Here is a 21846-nt window from a genome sequence, read left to right on the forward strand (position 1 = left end):
TTGCATGCGCTCGTTTTGTCATGATGACCAGGTGTTATTGTATGCTAGACGTTGAAACACTTCGTCGTAGTGCCAAGTCTTCCGTTTAGCAAACATGAGGTGGACATTATATATCGTGTGTTATGACTCATAAAATAAAGGTTGCTACCGGTTTTGTTTCCTCAATTTTACTTTCTATTTTGCACTAAGCTACGAGTAGTGTTCCATGTTAAACATGAAATTATGACAAACTCTGGCAATGAAGTGGGAACTTCACTCAAATTCATTGGGAATAGGTCAGACACAACGTGGTAAACGTCGGTATGAATTAGCCCACCCGGATTCTACACATCATTGCGGCTTTCATAGGCGTAAGAATTGTTTGGATTTCATTAAACAGCTTTTGTATTGGTATGTACGATTTTATTTTATTTATCAGTTTAAATTTTAAAATTGCTTAAATCTCGATAAAAATAGCCTGATGTTTACAGCTATTATTGAAAAATAATTTTATGAATACATATTTAATTTTCAACAACATTAAAGGCATTATTATTAAAAATTAAAGCCGTATTATACATTTATTTGCAAACAATGATTATTTTACTATATCAAACAATGCAGGATCTTGATATTGATGCTGTTTTTGCCTTTCATATATATTATCATGAGTGGAGGTGGTTGTGGCGGCGGCGGTGGTGGTAACGGCGGCGGCGGTGGTGGAGGCGGTAGTGGCGGCGGCTGGAGCCGCGGTAAAGGAGGTTTCCAAATTCAGGCAGAAGACATCGAATTTTCAGTTACCCATAACATTGTTCCGGGGGCGGATGAAGACAACAATGATGAAGGATTCGGTGTTTCGTAGGTCAATACCAGTCCAATGAATGCTGCGACGATGACCTTATCTCCGGTTTACATCGAGTGACGTTTTAAGTGACATAGACACTGAAAAACCACTTCTGATGTAAGGTATGTCGTTGATTGTTGTTCTATTTACCCCGCGATCGCTAAAGTACTTAAGGACGGGATCAAACTGGTAGGTTTAGAAAGTCAGGGTAACTCCGCTTAGTCCTTTCGCCCGACTGGAGCCACTACTACTGTGGAGAAACACGCCGATCCAGAAATGGTTCGCAAAGACGGTCGTTGGAAGAACCCTGAAGTATTCTTTGCGCACTATGTGCATTCCAAGACCGAAGAAGATTTTACAGCACGGTTGTCGAATCATTAGAGCTTTAAAACTTGAAAATTGACTTTTGAAAGTTTATCGCACTGATTATAGTAAGGCTTTGTAAGGGGAAAAAACAATTGATTAACATTTATAATTTTACTACTTTGCATTTAGAGTTTAGAGGTACTGCTGTTTAAACTGTTACAAATTTACTCACTACTATGGCATTATTTATATATAATTAAATTGTCATTAAATTACAAAATGAGTTTGTCTTCGTGACGTATATTTAACAAAATAGTAGTCACGTGACAAACCAGGTTGTATTAAATGTTGTGACGTCATATATATGTGACGTCACAACTTCGTTCTCAACGTGTATGTATGTAATTTTTTGGGAATTAGTGAATGTTATTGTTTCTATAGGTCGTATAGATATTGTTACTCGGGAATTGTGTATTTGTAATTGATATGATGTTAAGTATATGTAATTAAATTGTCATTAAATTACAATACGAGTTTGTCTTCGTGACGTATATTAAACAAAATGCTATTTATATATTATAATATTATAAATGATCTTTATACAAAAAATGATATTGTACGTGAAATAAATGAAATAAAGTATAATACACAATACGTTTATTATTGACAGGTGAAAATAATTAAATACACAACACGTTTATTATTGAAAGGGGAAACAACCAAAAAATTTATTTTAATCTCGAAAATAAATCGTCAGCAAACTGAATCGGGTAATTGCATCATCTATTCGATATCGGGTCATCTTATATAAAGACGAACGGTCGGATGGACATGGACAAATCCATTCATAAAAGTGCAAACATAATATAAAACAAACTTACTTCTGCACTATTTTTCTCTCCGTCACGTCGGCACGTCGGCACGTCGGCAGAATCTCACATATATAACCGATATTTATTTTCTTATACAGATTTTTAAGTAATACACCGACGACTCAAACTTCAATAAAACTCTACAGAGAAAATGCAATTTCAATCCGACTATTGATTTGTTTTGACTGATGGGAATTCACAATATAGAAAGGAATGCAGGAAGATCGTTCTGTCAATTTATGTGTCCGTTGTTTTTTTAATTGATCGAATACGTACAGCGAAGGATATCTTAAAACAAAACCTGTCTATGTATTATTGATTTAATACCTAGCACAGGATTATAAGCAAATCGTATAACTTGCTGTGATACATCTTTAACTTTTTGTTAACTTAGTCATAAGAAATTCCATATGTTTTGATATTTTTCCAAATGGCAATTGAAAAAAATGTCTATATCAACAAACATGTGCAATTGAGCGAAAACAATGTCAAACTTAAAAAAAAAAAAAAAATGCAAAATTATCAACAAACCTTTAATAAATTATTTTTTAAATTCACCTGATGACAAGACACTTTTTAACAATAATCAATAAAAAAAGCGTCACAAGACACTTTTTAACAATATTCCAAAAATAATAATAAGCGCCACACGAGACGTTTTAACAATAATCAATATAATAAGCGTCAAAAGGGATTTTTTTTCTAACCTGGCTTATTAATTTCCAAAAGTCGGGAACTGAATTTTAGGTCTTGTAATCTGTCAATAACCATAGCATCAAAACGACGTGTTGTTTTTGTGCAAGTGTTACTATTTTCATTTGTGTTTGAAGTCTATCTTTTACCAGGCTCCAATGAGACACGTTACTTCTATTTGCGCTTTTGTCCATGTAAACAACAGTATTGGCTTTACACGATGGTAAGTGAGCATCATTTAATAATCGTATTGGGTCATTTAAGCAAATATATGGTTCATACCAACGGAAGTTCTATATCCAAAATGCCTTGCTAATTAATAAAAAGCACATGTTTTAAGATTTTTATGTTCTTATTTTACTGTTTCTTACACAGTCGAGTTGATTTCTACTGCGCACTTAATATAAATAAATTCCTTCCACGCATTGAGCTCACTCAATCAATATGTACTCATAATACCTTAGTATTGGTTACCATTCTTGTTCCACATATAACAACAACAGCAAAAGCAACAACAACAGCAACAAGAACAACCAACATTACCAAGATGGCCAGGTTTAAAGTACTATCATTTAGTAAATGGAATGGTGAAGGAACAACTCTTGATGGCGAAAAAATCGAAAACTTCGTTAGATTTGGTTAGATTTAGAGGAGAGTTGTGTGTGCCGTTTTTGTAAGCACGTTATATCGCGAACCGAAGGGAGGCTTATTTAAACTGTCACGTTAAAATGTGTAAATGGTAACCCTTTACCGTATATATTGTAACAATTATTAAACCGAAACCAATATGTTTATGTGATACTTACAAAGCTGTTTTCACAGGTTATTGGAAAATGTCTTGGGCAGTATAACTTCATGATTTAACAATAATGACGCCAATTTAACTTATACATTTTAAGTTCTAGAAGGTCGCCGGCACTTTGCGATTACTGTGATGGCATTATTTATCTCATGCGTGTTTTGAACATTTATATTATTATTTATATGTTGTTTTGTAACTAGAAAAGTTAAAAGGTTACATGGATGAATCGTGTCAGCGATTTACGTTCAGATGCTACCGAAATCAGTACGGATGTTTAACAGTTCGTTTAATGAATACAAAACATATTCGCCATTCAGGTCCGTTGTGGACAGCTGGGAGTATCTCATCCATGTAGAGAAACGTCCACTCGTTAAAATTGTCCGTTTAGCTTTCCTTCTGACGACCTCGCAGGCAACCTCCCTATATCGGGCGCTGAAGCATTTCCTTGACGACCTCGCAGGCAACCTCCCTATATCGGGCGCTGAAGCATTTCCTTCTGACGACCTCGCAGGCAACCTCCCTATATCGGGCGCTGAAGCATTTCCTTGCACAGAAAGTCGTGTCTGATGATTTATCCAAACCAAACCTAGTTATATTGATTCAAATTATTTGTTAGCGCGTGCTTGGAAAGTGGTAGCTCTGCCGATCTCTGCCCATTATTGAAGTCAACAACTATTATTGCTTTTCTTCTTTGTCGATATGTAAGTTTAAGCCTGCCGTTTTAGAGAAATCGTTTAATACGATTGTTTAAAAAAATACATGTAAAAATGTCTCAACTCAATTGTTACATTGATTAGTACAATTAACAGAATACAAATAATACCGCTCTTTTAATAACTATGTTTGCATAAACATTTGGTTCTTGGTTCGACACTGCCCCATATATGAAACAAACCAATAGATATTACTACATGATTTATCATGGCAACTAACAAAACGTTAACAAGTTCAGGCAGTTTAAATTGTAAGTGAATGAAAATAATGAGCCTTCGCGTAACACTCAAGAGACCACGGTTCAATGCCCGCACTTGTGTATGTATTTCAATAAAATGCTGTTCACGTATTCTTTTCTTAACAGTTTCCTTCAAATTTTAGGCTATCGATAAATCTACTAATGAATATAAATAATTATTGTATTATCTTATATTTGAATAACTTGGAGAAATGGCATCTGACATGATAATACATGGCTCAAATTACAATCGCCAAACTATATGATTTTAAGTCCACGTTGTTTTTAAAGATTTAACGGTAGAGTTGTTAAGTCGGATATCATTCTCGAATTGTAATTTTTCTGTTAAACTATGCTCAATTGACTGGTTGTGGTTAGTAGTAAGTTCTTGAGATAGAAAACACTGTTTTTGGTCTGAATTGTAATAGTATTTCATTCAGTGATGAATAAGCTTTTAAGTCATCTTATGGTAGTCCGATAAATGAATACCTCGATGATTTGTCAACTAATCATTAATCAAAACATTCATTAATACCCAATAAATAAAAAAAATAGATTGCAGAAAAATTCACAAAATTGTATTCAAAACCCTACGGAAAACAAACACTACGGTAAATAACATAATTATATCGAATTTCTAATCTTTAAAAAATATATCAATAAATAACTTGTACTAATAAGTGTAATGTTGTTACGAGTCGCATTCATTAGTAATACTTCGGCCGTTGTTAAAGATCTGCTTTTGCTGTTAAATGTTCTTCGATGATAAATATGGCTTTTGTATGACTAGCACTAATAGAAACAACGTCAGTAAACCAAATGAAAATAATTCACAAAGTATTAGCTCTTTTGTAAGTATCGTTTTGCTCACTAAAGATAGTCATATCTTATAAGTATAAATGTATCACTATTATTTAAACCAGCGTTCTATTCAAATATATTCCTTATATATTATCTTCATAATCAAATATGAAAGAGTAATTATTACCCAAAGTTCAAAGTTTATCATTTTATAAATTGGCAAGCTCTCGTTTCAAAGTGATCTATATTGATCTCCATTTATTTCTATATTGATATTATGATGCAGAGGGGAGGAAAATTAAGATTTCTCGGTAGTGACAACTTTTGAAAGCTGACTAATTTTCAAAGATCATAAATGACTTATCATTCATATTTAGATTAAATATTTCCAATTTAGTTATTAAATTGCGTATAAAGATAAAGACTCAAAGAAGAAACGTTATCTTGGTACCAAAAGTATATTATTTTTTTTAATCTTAATTGATCTTTTTATGAGCTTTTATTCATATCTATCCAATTAAAACTCATACGGGAATTTCTACTATGCGAAATTTCTATAATTTTCAATCATACAAATAGTTCTACAACTAATTGTCTTAGGTTAAAAAGTCATACTGCAGATTAGATTAAAGTTTGTCGATGTATTAAGGTTTATTTCGGTCTATTGGCCATTAAAACATGCAGGGCAGCAGGTTCATCTGTCAGTGAACATATTATCTGGTTACCAATGCGCCTCTCACACACTTCATATTAAAATTGTTTTAAGCACAGATTTCTTTTTTTCTATTCTGAGTTCCCCTTGTATAAGTAAACGTGGCGAAAGGTTCTGAAGTCAATCAATCGCTTGGTAAATTGTAAGGGTCAACATCGCTAGAAGTAGCTGGTGGAAAATGTTATTGAATCAATAAGATTAATGTCATAAACGTTGGTGTTTGCATTTTATTTTATTGTTTGTTTCTTATGCACCAATTTTTTTTGTTTTCTTATTCTAAATATCAGTTAATGTATAGTAGGCATTGTAGTCATTGATGGCTTTGTAGAAGTTTAATGTCAACTTCCCTAAGACTAGCTTGTAAGGAAATCACTCTTGACTAAATTGGATTGAGGTCATGCACGTTTATGTCTGATATCATAACTTGCTTTCTGAACTCAAAGTGGCTGTCAAACTTATTAGATATTGGCCCCCAAACAATTTTCCGGCCGCGAATTTTCAAATTTGTCCTTTTGATTGTACCAAATACATGTTCTTTGATACTTTAAGCAGACCTTGGTGCTGTAGGTTTAGTCACAACGTGCACTAGACTGGGTGGATGCTTTCTAGTATCGAATGGAATAAAACATTCTGCCAACGTTGTGAAAAAAACTTGCTTTATCCTTAGCATCATGAGAATATTGGAGTTCGGGATATATGGTTCAGAACAATTATAAAACACGTTTTGTCAAGCAGTGTTGCCTGTTGTGAAATCTTTCGAGGACACCGATTAATTGCATCGCCTGTCTTTCCGATGAGTAAATGTGGAATCAAAGATTGAACATACACTTTTCTATGAACAAGAGTAAATATATATCTGATCATAAGGCGAAAACAGCAAATGTTCTTGTTTTCTTTGTTTAATTACAATGAAAAGCAAATATACGCAAACAAAAGCTTTAACATCAAACGTTGTGTATTATGATGTCTTCAAAATTAATGCTAAACACTGTCATAAATATGTTGAGGTTAAACAAGCAATAATTAAAAAATATAGTCAGAACAAATACCTAACACTGCAAGAATGGTGTAATTGATGGAATGCTTGCGATTTTGCTGATGTTTTTACTCATTGAAAACACTGAAATCGACTTTTCTTCACCAATAAAATTCCTGCAACGGAAAAGCATGTAATAGTGATGACATGTCATAAAACATTCATAATGTTCGTCTTAAATTGGAATTTTTATCTTTGAATTAAAGAAAGTGTTTAATAACAAAGCAACTCATTATTTAACGAATGGTCTATATATTCACGTATTTTGCGACCAATACTTACACAAGTCAGATAACTTTGGGTAGACAAAACGTTTCTTGCTCTATATTGCTAGAATCACCTGTATTATATTTTGGGCATAACGATTATCATTTAAGCAACGTTAATTCTTTTAACACATCCCTGTCATGCTTTGATAAATCTTTTTAAAGGCTATCGTGTCCGCGTATTTACGAAGGCAAGTTATGAAGGCACGTTCATGTGGGGTTATTAATGTGTTAAGATGTGTAGTTACTGATATATAAACATTAATAATATGATTTCCCACTTGAATCAAAACGGATGTAGTTCGTTATCATTTTATTATCATTAATTTATTTTAATCATTTAATAATTGCTCAGTGAGGTATAAATACGTTGATATATCACTAGTGATATAGTTTCTTCGGGCGTTGTTAATTCATTTCGTTCAAGCATTTTGATGAAATGAATATCTCAGGAAACACAACGGAGGATATCAGCTACGAAAACCTGATAACTAAAACATACGAAGTGTTTAACTACCTCGTAATGCCGATAGTAGCGTCGTCGATTATCGGGAATGTGCTTATAATAATAGTGGTTGCGAAGAACAAAGTAACTACAACCAATATTTTGTTCGGAATACTTGCTTGCGTCGATTTGTTAGGAACATTTCTTGGTCCGGTATTGTTTATTGCTGATTTTAATAACGCAGTAAAGACATTTTTAAGGGCCAGTTCGTTTCGCATGCTATTTCATGAGTTCTTAGGTCAGACGATTGTGGGACTGTCGATGTGGACACTGGTTATCATAACTATAGAGAGACTGTTGAGTATAACGATACCGTTTAATGTTAAATAGATTGTGACAGTGCCAAGGGTGATACTTTCGGAGTTTGCGACAGCTATTGCTGTTGTGGTGGTCCAATATATTCGACATTTCCTTGCTGTCGAAAGCCGTTTGTTTGAAATTGGATGGTTTATGTATCCAAGAAGTCGTGAATGGGCGGAATTCTTCGTAATTTCTGACTGGATTTTGTTTACAGGTATACCATTCATCGTCATAATTACAGCGAGTTCAGTAATGTGGATAAAGCTTCGCACACCGTTTGGACAAGGACAAAATCAATCCGCCAGGTTCCGTTCAGTGACTACTAATCTTCTTTTGGCCAATGTTAAATTTATTTTAACAAATATTCCTATGAAGTTAGTTAATGTTATTTTGCATTACTTTCTAGAGAGTCTTTCGTTAACTTTGTATCAAGAGGTCCTCATCAGAGAGACGGCCGTTTACCTTCTGCACATGAGTTGGGCTCTTAACTTCTACGTGTATATTTTGAGCGGTCGGAAATTCCGAGAGGACGTAAAAAAAATATTCGCGGGCTTCGCAAATCCTAAGGCATAAAAGCTAAATAATTACTGATTTTGAAATCGTTTTCTGTTGTTAAAAACAAGAGTATGAATATGTAAGTTACAGGTTTGGTCGCTTAAAGTATGGTAGGTAGAAAAAAAGGTGTTTTCCTATTATTTTAGAAAATATTGACCGAAAATAAAGTTTCTGAATTGGAGAAAAAAATAAAACGTTGGAAATATAATTTCACGACCTATGCGGTGTATTTTGCAAGTGTAATTGTATTTTTGTAGTATGTAAATTTAATGATTGCATGAGTTGTAAAAATGTCGAAAATCAGAGAAGTTCAATTATTCGATAACTATGTACTATGTATTATATTTTGCTCTTTATAAAATATGTTGTTTCTGTATTGTTTATAATTGAACATACTTGAAAGAAAAAAACATTCTGTAAGATTTGTACCTCTTGTATATTGCCTAATTGCATATTACTCTCTACAATAAATTGATAAATGATGGACCAAAATAAGATTTAAAAATGTCGATTTGTTGAAAGGGCAAAATAGAAGTTAAATGCTGTTGGGCTACGAATATCAACGTTTTCGATGATATATGTTTTTTATTAATGAATTTAAATGATATCAGCTTTATGATAAAAACGAAGTTATTTATGTATAAACATTGGTATAAATGATCAATTTTGGTGCATTTATTACATCATTGGAACTTACCTGCCTACAAAAATTTACACCTATAGGCACAACTGGATAGACTTCGCAAAACTTTATTTTTGATACTGATAAACTATTCTGTTGCAGTAATCGTTATGGTTTCATTAAAGAAAAACAGAATCTGTTCCCATTTTTTGGAAGATGTTTTGAATAGCATTTCACTGTATTATGGTTAATTAGAAGTAAACACCGACGAATTATTGTATCATCATCGTGTTTATAATCCGAATATATTATTTGAAAATTTACGTGTTTCCCTAAAGTCATGCTTCTTTGAAGGAATTTATTGTATTGATGATATATTAAAAAATAGAACCTTTATTTATGCTAATATAGGTCGCCAAGGCGTAGTGGATATGGTGTCCGCCTAGCGCCCGGGAGGTTACGGGTTCGATACCCATAGTGGGATCGTTCTTTGGATCTCCCCAATTGACACGAAGTACTGGTTCGAGTCCCATCGAACAGACTCGAGAGCGTTTTAAATATTCATTAGGCTTCCGATGCAATCGAGCTAAAATAAATAGGCCTAAAATATGCTGATGAATCAAAAGGAATGTACACTCTGAACATACATTTCATTTATTATACAGGGATTACACTAGTAATATATACATTAGTGAACACATATTGTACAAATTTCCCGATCCGATACATAATCAAATTATCACACCTCTTCGATCCCCATTATTACAACTTGTACTGAAAAAAAGAATATGGTGCAAAAAGATCATACGCCATCGTAATTTAACATAATTAACAGCCATCGTTTAAAGTACACTACTCGATACCATAATTAATACAAAAAGGATTTAAATGCATGTTTAAGCTACCCTTTTATTTAACAAATTATATTCAGATTCTGTGGTTCCAATGCAGATTCAATTCACATGACAATTGGAACAAATATTCCTTTGAATACAATGCATATACTGATGATCCAACATGTTCATTTTGTAAAAAAAACGCTGAAATTGTACAGCATTTATTCAGGACATGTGTTATATATTAAGTAATTATTAATGAAATGTTACGAGACTTTCTTTTTATAATAAGACCATTTTTGTTCTTGAATATTCAGCAAAGTCTGCTAGAGTCCGTTAGAGCAATAAATAATGAAATTGTGTGTATTAAGCCAAACTTTACAAGTTTAAAATTAATAAATGCTTTCTAAGCATATCAGAAGCCAATACAAAAAGAAATTGTGAATATAATAACTTGAGAACAAATATCAACTTAAATATTTTTAAATTTTTATCAATGAAGTGGTATTGTTTATAGTATAACACACGTACAATTAAATTTTTATTTGATTTACAACTTTGTTTAAAGAGTACCGTTACTTTAACCATATTAAATGTAGGACACGTGTGTCATAAAATATCAGTTAATGAATATATTATCATTTCTCTATGTCATTTTTTATCTTTTAATGCAATAAAAAATACGTTTGTGTCTAAAAACACTGAACAATGTATTTATTTCTTTTCAATATTTCTTAAAAGTTCTTTAAACACAGAAGTCGTTCAATTATGCTATACTTAAAGTTTTTACCTGATCAATAATGTAACAATTTCTGAGGTTAGCCTTTTGTCATGCATTTCATTTTACATTATTATACCTCACTTTTATTCACAATGCTTAACTCCCATAGGCCCTTGTGACATAGAAATACTGTCAGATCCAGCGGGAAAAAAAATACTGTCCAAAAAGTACCGTCGCCCGCTGCCTTGGCAATCACGTGCCACCAGCGAGAAAAAAATTACTGTACACAAAATACTGTATCCCGCTGCCTAAGCAACCACATGCGGAATGTTCGAAAATTATACTGTCCCATTCGCGCATGCGCAGTACGCAGCTTTGCCTTTCCGCTGTAAACAGACGACAAAATGGCAAGTAAACGTTTTTCAACGATAAGCGAGGAGGATTTGAAGGAATTGGATCGTCACAAGGACTCTTAAAACACTAAACGTGTAGTTAAACATGGTATGAACTTGTACAACGAATTTCTTCGTTCCAATTACATGGATCTTGGTGATCTCGTGGAAAATCCAGCGGAACTTAACAACCAGTTATTGAGTTACGCTTTTTCTATGCATCTGTACGTCAGAAAAACGGCGAGGAACTAAAGAAAAAATCGTTTGACAGTCTGAAGTATGGAATGTCCAAGCATCTTTAAAGCACGTATAACTTTTATTTGAAAGACCAGCAATTTTTATCATGTTATGAAACCTACAAGTCAAAAGTTAAGCAGCTTAAGCGAAGTGGACATGGGAGTATCGACCACAAACCTGTAATATCCGACAGCGATCTGGAAAAATTAAGTGGCAACATTGTACCGTTTAATATTAACATATTAACACTCCATGTGGTTTTCAAAACAGGGTTTGGTTTAACTTAATGCACTACCTTCTGAGGAAAGGTCAAGAGAATTTAGGGTCAATGACGAAGTCAACATTATCCTCCAATCACCGTAAGTCGACCGGTTAAGGAAACAAGTAAAAGAATTTCTGAATTTACGCAACAAAATGCAGCAATATACTATTTACCTTCAGAGATTTATTTAATTCCCGTTAAAACAATGTCAAAAATGATTATTTACAGCATGTTTTACTACGCAAAGCCGATAGTTCCATACACACTACAAGAACATTAACTCCGCGCGTTGTTTACCTTAAATCGATACGTCACATCCGGGAAAGGGACAGCACTCTAGTGGTAATGGATTAGGCCAACTTAACTTAAAACTTCGCTTCTTTGAACAATTTTAACAAGAACTAAAACAGTAAATATACATTAAATATGTTTTCAATATTTTATAAATACAATTGAACAAGTTTATTTCACTTTTCTTAAGAGCTATTTTCACTCTTCTTTAGCACAGCATGGGCACATAAATGTTGCACCTCTTCTGATGACTTTAATTTCTGTACAAAATGACAGGTGTACCCAGTGGTTGCAGGCTCTATTGTCACACTGTGCCCATTTTACAAAAGTCGTTTTGGATAAGCCTTAAAAGAAAAACAAGTTAAAAAATCACCATTAAGAAGAGGTCTGAAAACCAATTAAATAAAAAAAGCTTTGCCTTAAATTTACTACGATTTGCTACTATTTCCGATATGAAGCGCTGTCAATGAAAGTGTTATGTTAAGATCGTCTGCTTTACATTTCAATTTTTGTGGGAATTTAATAAATAGGACCAATAAAATGTATGGGATATAGTTAAATTTGTGTAATTTTAGTTAAATTTTTATTTTGAAATGCAATTTTACCAGTTTTTTCCTCATTTTGTTTTTATTTGTTTTGTTTTTAAGCGTAGTTATGTCACTTCATCGAAATACTCGGAGCGCTTGCGTGTGATGTCATCCAAATGGCCGCGTTCTTAATGTAAACAAAGTGGTCGAAATTAGGTCATGGTCGACTTACGGTAATCGTACGATACTATAGCAACTGATTCAACCGGGAGAAAGTTCATTCACCAGGTCATCGCAGAATCAACAAAAAATCACGGGTACGTTCAATTAAAATATATATATAATGTCAACCTTTCAAATCGTAGTAATTTTACTAAAAGCTGGCAGTTGCTGCACATAATTTAACTATAAAAGGTGGCTGTTAATTTGCTTGACAGAGGAAAAAACCCATAAATTACATGGAATTTTAGTTGTGAAACCGCATAATCTTTTAGCAAAAAGATCTATTTTCGGTTTCAGGCAATTTAAAATGTCAGACCATGTCTAATTACATGAATTCATCTTTTTAGGATTGACAATACGGCTGATAATACCACAGGAGAAGGAAAGATCTGCGAGCAGCCTTGCAGTCCGATGCTTTGAGAAGTACCTATCTAAACTGAACCCTAAACTCGAAGCATTATGGCAAAGACCGTTAGAATCATTTCAAGAGACTAGTGACATTTGGTATTGTGCTGCACCATTAGGAAAGAATACTTTGACTGTGTTAAACTGTGTACTTTTATTTTTGTTATCAAAATATAAATTTTTATTCATTGCTGTATTTAAATACAATAATGGAATATTAAAATTGTTCATGGTTCTTATAAATTGTTCATGTTTGAAAAGTTTGTCAGTATAATAAAATAAATATTACATGTCAGACAGGGTGACAGTAAATTTGCCTTGGTTGACAGTATTTCCTCAAGTTGACAAATTTACTGTCACTCTGTAAGCCATGTAATATTAATATACTACTTATGTAAACTGTATGAATCTGCTGGCATTAAGCATCTCTTTTCTTGAACTGTTAAATTATCTCCCACAAATATACTCTTGCTTGTAACTTATTTATATGAACACAAGTTATATTGTCACCATTAATAGTATATACAATAATCACACATCCAGATGTTTTTGTAGAATATTTCAATTGAAACAACACTTATGTTGCAAAACAATATGTATAAGCTGCGAAGTATGTGTGTACTGTTATTGCCTTTCTTACATATGTGGAAAGTTAGAGAAACTTTACTAATCGTTATGCTTTTACATCATTGACTTCTATTATATATACTTCTATTATAAAGCTAACTTTATATGAGTTTCGTATGTATTGTTTTGTATTTGTAATTGCATTAGATTATTGTGTTATTTTTTATATTGTATATGTATTTTTTTAATTTTGAAATAAAACTAAAAAATAAATAACAAGAAATTGCTTTAAAAAAGATATACGGCGTTGATTGTGGTCGGTGTAGATGAAAAGTTATATCTTTGAGATCAAAGAAAGCTAGTATCTTGTTTCTGCGCAGTTCTTCGCTGCATCACACGCAAATTAATTACGGGGTGTTGCGCCAGAATTTTTAGCTTTAATATTAAGTTTTTGTTAGATTATTGATCAGACATCTATAGTTATAAAATAGAAAACACAAGACGAATGAAAATACATGAAAGTATACTGATCAGCCGGCAACACACGAATCATCCGTACATATTTGAAATATTTATTCGCGCTTTCTTCGAACAGACCTACTTAAGTAAAATGTCGGACATTGCTATTGGATGCGTAATAGCACGTGGATAATCGCGCTCATTCTTAATAAATCAGTCTATATGGTGGAATATGTCTACTTAAATTAAGCGAAACTGATACTTTTCATGTAATTGTTTAAAAAACATTAAGAATCTATGATTGACATATCATAATAATATCGCCGGATATCATCTTTTAATATCTCTCTGAACAAAATAAACTGCAAGTTCAGCTAGTTAACGCGATAGCGTTTACATAACGATTATGTTACTGACCGCGAACTGACCTTAACGGTCAATTAAAAAAATGAAAATATTTTCGTCCAGGCGTATGTCATATTCTGGAACAACAATATGTATATGATCCATAATATACGAGTGAACAAAATGCAATATGGTAGTAATTACTAAATATGAGAACACAAACTGTAAGTACAAACGCTCTGGCGCTGACAATCAGCTAAATATGAAGGGGCACACACAAACTGTATTGATGTCGACAGTGTGAAACAGTTCTTTCTCTCAAGCCTTATCGTTAGAGATAAAATTGTTTCATACTAAACACGTCGTTAGCATAGTTGCAAAACGCACGATAGTATCCCTTTTCATGCCCTATACTTCCCAAAAATAGATAGTCAATTGCATGTACTATTTATTTTAAAGTGAAAAGTATTTGAGGATTGCACTTTTCTATTTCGAAAAGTTGTAGGCCTACCGACGGGAAATGTTATATTCAAATTGATTGGACGCTTGCTAAGGTCAGGTATGGTGAAAAGCTATGTTAGACAGCTACGCCGAACAAAAAACAAACAAGAAAACGACGATGTTACAAATACATATAATTTTGTTGTCACTTTCATGGTCTGAAACATAATTGATATTATCTACGTTAAGACTCGTTACTAGTGACATTTAAACGTTGCTTGCTTTACGTTTGTTATTGCCTATTGGTTTCTTACATAACCATACATATTTCAACTAGAACAAAGCTATTTTAAAGAGTTACAATACTGTTAATATATCGACACGATGACATAAACTGTTCCAAACATAAAAAGAACAATTCTCTCTTGCAATAGCTTCGTACGCCATCTACAAATCACTGTCACGGTAAGAAATACAGACGTCTCTTTGTACTAACGAACATATTTTACTTCTGACTATTGTTTTTTAGAATGACACATTGTTCAATCCAAATTTGGATGTGAACATCAGCACAAATATTTGGTCAACATATTCCATGTGTACTTCATTAAAAGCATGCAAATATGATTTAGTAAGTTGATCTTATCTAGAATTACACCAGATCTATAATCATACACTATGTAGTTATGGAAGCCATGTACCCATTGAAACATGCCGTTCAGCAATAATAAAAGTTGATTATAAATTATGCGTATAAGTCATATATTTGAGGAATTTTTTCGACAAAAAGGCATGACAAGGGTGCGGCTATGGGTAAACAATTCTATTACTTTCCATAAAAGTAAAAAAAAAAGAATCCATCGTAGCGTTAAAGTAGGTTGCGCGTTTCCCTCGTCAATGGACAATACGGTTTATTTCATTTCGGATCTATCATGATGAAGGTCATCTAAGGTCAAAAGTGACGTTAAACAGCTACGCCGAAAAACACATTTCAAACAAGCAAACGTAAGCGGTGCCGGCCTAGACAGAATTACTTAAAATAATACAAATAAAGACTATACAAAAAAAATCAAAAGGCAGGCGGTCTGGGCATAGACATACTTATCATACAACAGAAGTATCATGAAATGATGCGGTTGTTTTTGAAAGCACGATGCATAAATTAAGTGATATTTGCTGCTTCGCAAGATGTAACAATGTCAACGACGCTCTACGGATGGTTGTTTTCAAAAGAAAACGTATAGATATATATTGCTGTTTACATATTTCATTCCGAATCGTACAAGCAATATGATAAAAAAAGCCGGAAAATAAAATGAGCATGATACGCGTAGAAGAAAGGAAGCTAAGTATAGTGGAAGCAATGTATACATGATTTTACCTTAAGATAAAGATGAGCGGATCAAATATCTGATTTTCTTTTTACCCCTTAGCAATTGTGGCAAATCGCATACTAATATTTTCTGCTGGCGTGTTCTGTTTACTTTTTTATGTTTCAAATTAAATCAAACTAAAGTTTCCATGCAGGTTATGACAGTGTGTTTCAAAGTAAATAATCAAAAAGAAGAAAAAAAACAGTTAAAATACTTATAAAATGCTTAAATCGAATAACAAGTCACAACTACGTATCAACATATGATAAATAATTTAAAATATTGAAATCATGCAATGTCTTACTTATTATTAGCCAGTATTGCTGGTTGGTTTACTCAGTTGTCTTGGGACAAGCTTAACACAATGAATAGAGTGGGAAGGGCATTGATATATCCCATGAGACTTTATCGGTGGTTATCTCGGACAAAAAGTAATATAAAAGTCCAGAGTGTTTTAAATCTGATTCTATGCTTAATTCTAAATCACTCGCCTGTGCGTATTTATCAGATCACCTTTCTTGATATTTCTAAATAAAATCGGAAAACATCTATGAGTGATCCCCTTCAGAACACAGTTTCATTGCAAGTCTGCGACAGTTTTGCATTTAAAGGAGTATGAATCGATGTAATTTGATTTTTGCGTCAGTTTTACACATTTGGATAATTAAACCACAGGTGTATGGAAGTTACGTACCCTGGATAGTATATGGGCTCAGAAAAGAAAAGGGATTTTTCTCCTTTTTATCCCTCATCGATTAAAGGGAGAAAACTAAAAAATATTGTTTGAAAGTATTTCGAAGATTTATTCGGATCAACAAACGGGCTCGAAATATTGCTTAGTTATCGACCGACCCACCGACTGTGAGTAAACGGCTGGACAGACTTTTTTGAAGTAAATTTTTTGAAATGGTTGTCCAATTGCCCATAAGAGGACCAACTGATCCTTTGGATTAAAGCTATTTTAGACATTTTTGCGGCCCGAGAAGACAAGTCTATGATAAATTCTCGTAGTTAATGACCTTGTTATGATTCGAATATCATAGGGTGGGGATTTTTTTCATGTCTCTTTGTCAATTTGTCTTTCATTAAACATGATGTTATATATTTATTTGAACATATTTGGCTCATGTGCCGATATACTATCCAGAGTACGATACTTCCACCTGTGAATTGAACCTGTTCAATCTGTTGCAAATATTGAGTTGGCGTGCTCAATGGTTAATTTGACGTTTGTTTATCTACCCCATATTCCAATTATTTTAGCTTTATATCAGTTTTCCGATAACAATCAAATTCTTTCTGAGAACGAATTGCTTTGTGCACTTGTCTTTATCTTAATGACACAGTACACTTTCCATTCAATGCGTTATGTCGCGTTACAAAAATGTTTATTTAAGATGACTTGCTGCGATCGTTTGATTATTCTAACCTGGTTAACTATTTAAAGCCTCTAAACTGACGCTTCCTGATTAAATTATTTGTTTCTATATTTAAGGAAGTTACACTTGTTGGTAAATCGACCTGTTATAAACAGAAACTTGACAATGTTAGCTAGTTAATAAAGATAAATAGCAACTTAAACAAACACATGTACATGTAATATCCATGAATAAAAGGAAACGGACTTTGGTATTATATTAATGTTATTTCAAACAAAAACAGACCAACAAAACCACTTTAATATGTCTGTACCTATTACATATTACAGGCGTTGTTTTTCAAAAGAAATCCATTAATCTTTTTTAGTTTTTAAATGATCCCTTTGTTTAATTGTTGCTTCTTATATTAATACTGTCATTATGCAAACAAAGAGTGTAAGTGTTATACTGTTTTATTCAAATTTGCATTCTCCTTGATCGGCTAAGCTGAAAGGCACTCACATTTAAATTAATGTATTTCATTGTAGTTCGCGGCGTATCAACGTTTGATATGCCATAAGTAAATCATAAAATTAAGCTGAATGATGTAGTCTTCAAATAACTTCTTTAATTAATTTAACCAGTGGCTTTTTTTAGTTTAATGAATATCCTGAACTAAAAGCGCGTAGCTACATATCAAATCATTTCATCATCACAGTAAATGTCTAAGCCACATGAAGGATTAAATATTCTACGAACTCAACACTGCTACTTATAACAGATGCTTACATATTATTTTATGATAAATGCAAGCGTTTGTGATATCATGTTATTGACCGATCTAGTGCTACATTTGACAAATCAATTATAAGCATGTTACTGTTTCAAATCATGATTACATTTTTTAACAATAAATATCAAATCAAATAAAAAAAATACAAATCCTATCACCGTGATCATTGTCAAATTTGTCGACGATATGAGCCTTGAAGGCACACACCTTGTTGAATTTCGTATCTGTGAGAATATATTTCAATGTTGTCCCCGGTGTGGATAGATGTTGTCCAGGTGTTCACACCAGTGTGGTAGTAGGCCGTTTGAATGTTGACACCGGCGTGGATATATGTAGTCTAGATGTCCACACCAGTGTGGTAGTATGCCGTGTGGATGTTCACACCGGCGTGGATATATGTGGTCTAGATGTCCACACCAGTGTGGTTGTATGCCGTGTGGATGTTAACATCGGCCTGTATATATGTAGTCTAGATGCCCACATCAGCGTAATAGTATGCCGTGTGGATTTTGACACCGGCGTAGATAAATGCAGTCTAGATGCCCACACCAGTGTGGTAGTATGCCGTGTGGATGTTGACACCGGCAAGGATATATGTAATCTAAATGTCAACACCAGTATGGTAGTATTCCGTGTGGATGTTGACACCGGCGTGGATATATGTAGTCTAGATGTCCACACCAGTGTGGTAGTATGCCGTGTGGATGTTGACACCGGCGTGGATATATTTAGTAAAGATGTTCATACAAGTGTGGTAGTATGCCGTGTGGATGTTGACACCGGTGTGGACATATCTAGTCTAGATGTTCACACTAGTATGGTAGTATGCCGTGTGGATGTTTACACCGGTGTGGATATATGTAGTCTAGATGTTGTAACCAGTGTCGTAGAATGCCGTGTGGATGTTGACACCGTCGAGTATATATGAAGTCTCGATGGCAACACCAGAGTGGTAGTATGCCTTGTGGATGCTTACAACGGCCTGTATATATGTAGTCTAGATGGCAACACCAGTGTGGTAGTATGCCGTGTGGACGTTGACACCGGCGTAGATATATGTAGTCTAGATGTTCACACCAGTGTTGTAATATGCGGTGTGGATGGTTACACCGGCGTGGGTATATGTAGTCTTAATGATGACACCAGTGTGGTAGTATTCCGTGTAGATGTTGACAACGGCGTGGTTATATTTAGCCTAGATGTTCACAACAGTGTGGTAGTATGCCGTGTGAATGTTGACACCGGCGTGAATATATGTAGTCTAGATGTCCACACCAGTGTGGTAGAATGCCGTGAGGATGTTTACACCGGCGTGGTTATATAGAGCCTAGATGTTCACACCAGTGTTGTAGTATGACTTGTGGATGTTGACACCGGCGTGCATATATGTAGTGTTGATGTCCACACCAGTGTGGTAGTATGCCGTGTGGATGTTTACATTGGCATGCATATACGTAGTCTAGATGTACACCCGTGTGGTAGTTTGCCTTGTGGATTTTGATACCGGCATGCATATATGTAGTCCAACTGCATACACCAGTGTTACAGTATGCCGTGTGGATGTTGACATCGGCGTGAATACATGTAGTCTAGATGTTCACACCAGTGTCGTAGTATGCCGTGTGGATGTTGACAACGGCGTGGATATATGTAGTCTAGATGTTCAAACCAGTGTGGTTGTATGCCGTGTGGATGTTGACACCGGCGTGGTTATATATGGTCTAGATGTTCACACCAGTGTTGTAGTATGACGTGTGGATGTTGAAACCGGCGTGTTTATATGTAGTGTAGATGTCCGGACCAGTGTGGGGGTATGCCGTGTTTATGTTGACACCGGCGTGGATATATGTAGTCTTAATGTCAACACCAATGTGGTAGTATGCCATGTGGATGTTTACATTGACATGCATAAATGTAGTCTAGATGTCCTCACCTGTGATGTAGTGTGCCTTGTGGATGTTGACACCGGCGTGAATATATTTGGTCCAGATGCTCACAACGGATCGGATATATGAAGTCTAGATGTACACACCAGTGTGGTAGTATACCGTGTGGATGTTGACGCCGGCGTGGAAATACTTATTCCCGATGTTAGCTCCGGTGTGGTTATTTGTTGTCTGGATGTTGACATCGGTGTTGATACGTGTTTTCTACATGTGTTTTGTTGATGCATATCGGCCAGGGACATATAATTTTTTCTAATAGGCGGAGTTAATTAATGTTTCACCGTCAGAGCATTTAATCAGGCAACTAACGGTTTAAACTTAACTGTTAAAATGTTATTTTATTTCCGTGATTTGTTAAGCAATAACGTTTCCTTATTCTTTCAGGAAGTATATCGCTAATATTAATCGTGTGTACTTCGTTCGTCTGTCCTCGCCATAACTGTTGAAATAATCCCTTATTCATCGTAGCGTTTGAAACGTCTGATCGATATCAAATTTTGTTTATTTTTTATAGTTCCAAGTGAGCGTGACTTACGAATGATTTTATATAGCATCGAAGCGAGATAATCGCAAATTTAGCGGGGCTAATGTCGTGTTATGTGATGAGGGCATTATAATTTTGGTAATGAGTAAACAAGTGTTATTGGTCAGGTGTATAATAACACTCCGAAATATTGAGCCAGCCTCCCAATTTTGTGGTTTGCTAGATGCATAAGACAACAAGTAGCAATAGTTTTCGATAAACGCTGAAACAATCTCATCAAAACAAATATAGTAAGATCTGGTCCGCAGGTACGACAACAGAAATGTGGGCGCTCAAAGCCAAATGAGCAAGGTAAAGGACAAACCACGCGTAAACACGTGTTGCGTCCAATGATAGGGCCCTGGTTCGACCCACCTGCAAAATGTACATGTAATAGGTAAATAATTATTTAAATTTTGTATTTTCAGCACATTGAATATATTTTTTACTATAATTCTAAAAGGTCGTTTAACTTATGCATTCAAATACAGTTGTAAATATACATGTATATACTTTTTGAACTAAGAATGTTAACTACATTTAATGTTCCAATGTATAAAGTATAATGTGTAACGTTATACATAGTTAATTTTTTTGACGCTTATGGATAGAAAGTAAATGGTATTGAAATATAAATCTAATATGTACACGCGTCGTTTTGTTTGTCTTGATATAAAAACATAATAATGATAAAACCTATCATATTCCAATTGGCGGTTCTGATCCGCCTATCTGATCTGGTCCGCAGGTACGACAACAGAAACGTGGGCGCTCAAAGCCAAATGGGCAAGGTAAAGGACAAACCACACGTAAACACGTGTTGCGTCCAATGATCGGGCCCTGGTTCGACCCACCTGCAACATGTACATGTAATAGATAAAATATTATTTTTGGATAACTAAT

At 34.2% G+C, this 21846-nt stretch overlaps 1 protein-coding gene across 1 annotated transcript; it reads left to right on the top strand.

Annotated features, from left to right (window-relative positions):
• Positions 1 to 646: 646 nt before the first annotated feature.
• On the top strand, positions 647 to 4063 carry LOC127831373 (MHC class II regulatory factor RFX1-like). The gene is made up of 2 exons (XM_052356343.1): positions 647 to 837; positions 3814 to 4063. The coding sequence occupies exons 1-2, from the start codon at positions 647 to 649 to the stop codon at positions 4061 to 4063; spliced, it is 441 nt and encodes a 146-aa protein (XP_052212303.1).
• The last annotated feature ends 17783 nt before the right edge of the window (positions 4064 to 21846 follow it).

The sequence above is a fragment of the Dreissena polymorpha genome, chromosome 5 (genome assembly GCF_020536995.1).
Source record: "Dreissena polymorpha isolate Duluth1 chromosome 5, UMN_Dpol_1.0, whole genome shotgun sequence".
NCBI lineage: Eukaryota > Metazoa > Mollusca > Bivalvia > Myida > Dreissenidae > Dreissena > Dreissena polymorpha.

Bases quoted from the DNA above. Each gene is read 5' to 3' on its own strand.
- LOC127831373 (XM_052356343.1), top strand. From the start codon at position 647: ATGAGTGGAGGTGGTTGTGGCGGCGGCGGTGGTGGTAACGGCGGCGGC. The intron at 838-3,813 runs GTAGGTCAATAC...TTCGCCATTCAG, and splicing joins GATGAAGGATTCGGTGTTTC to GTCCGTTGTGGACAGCTGGG.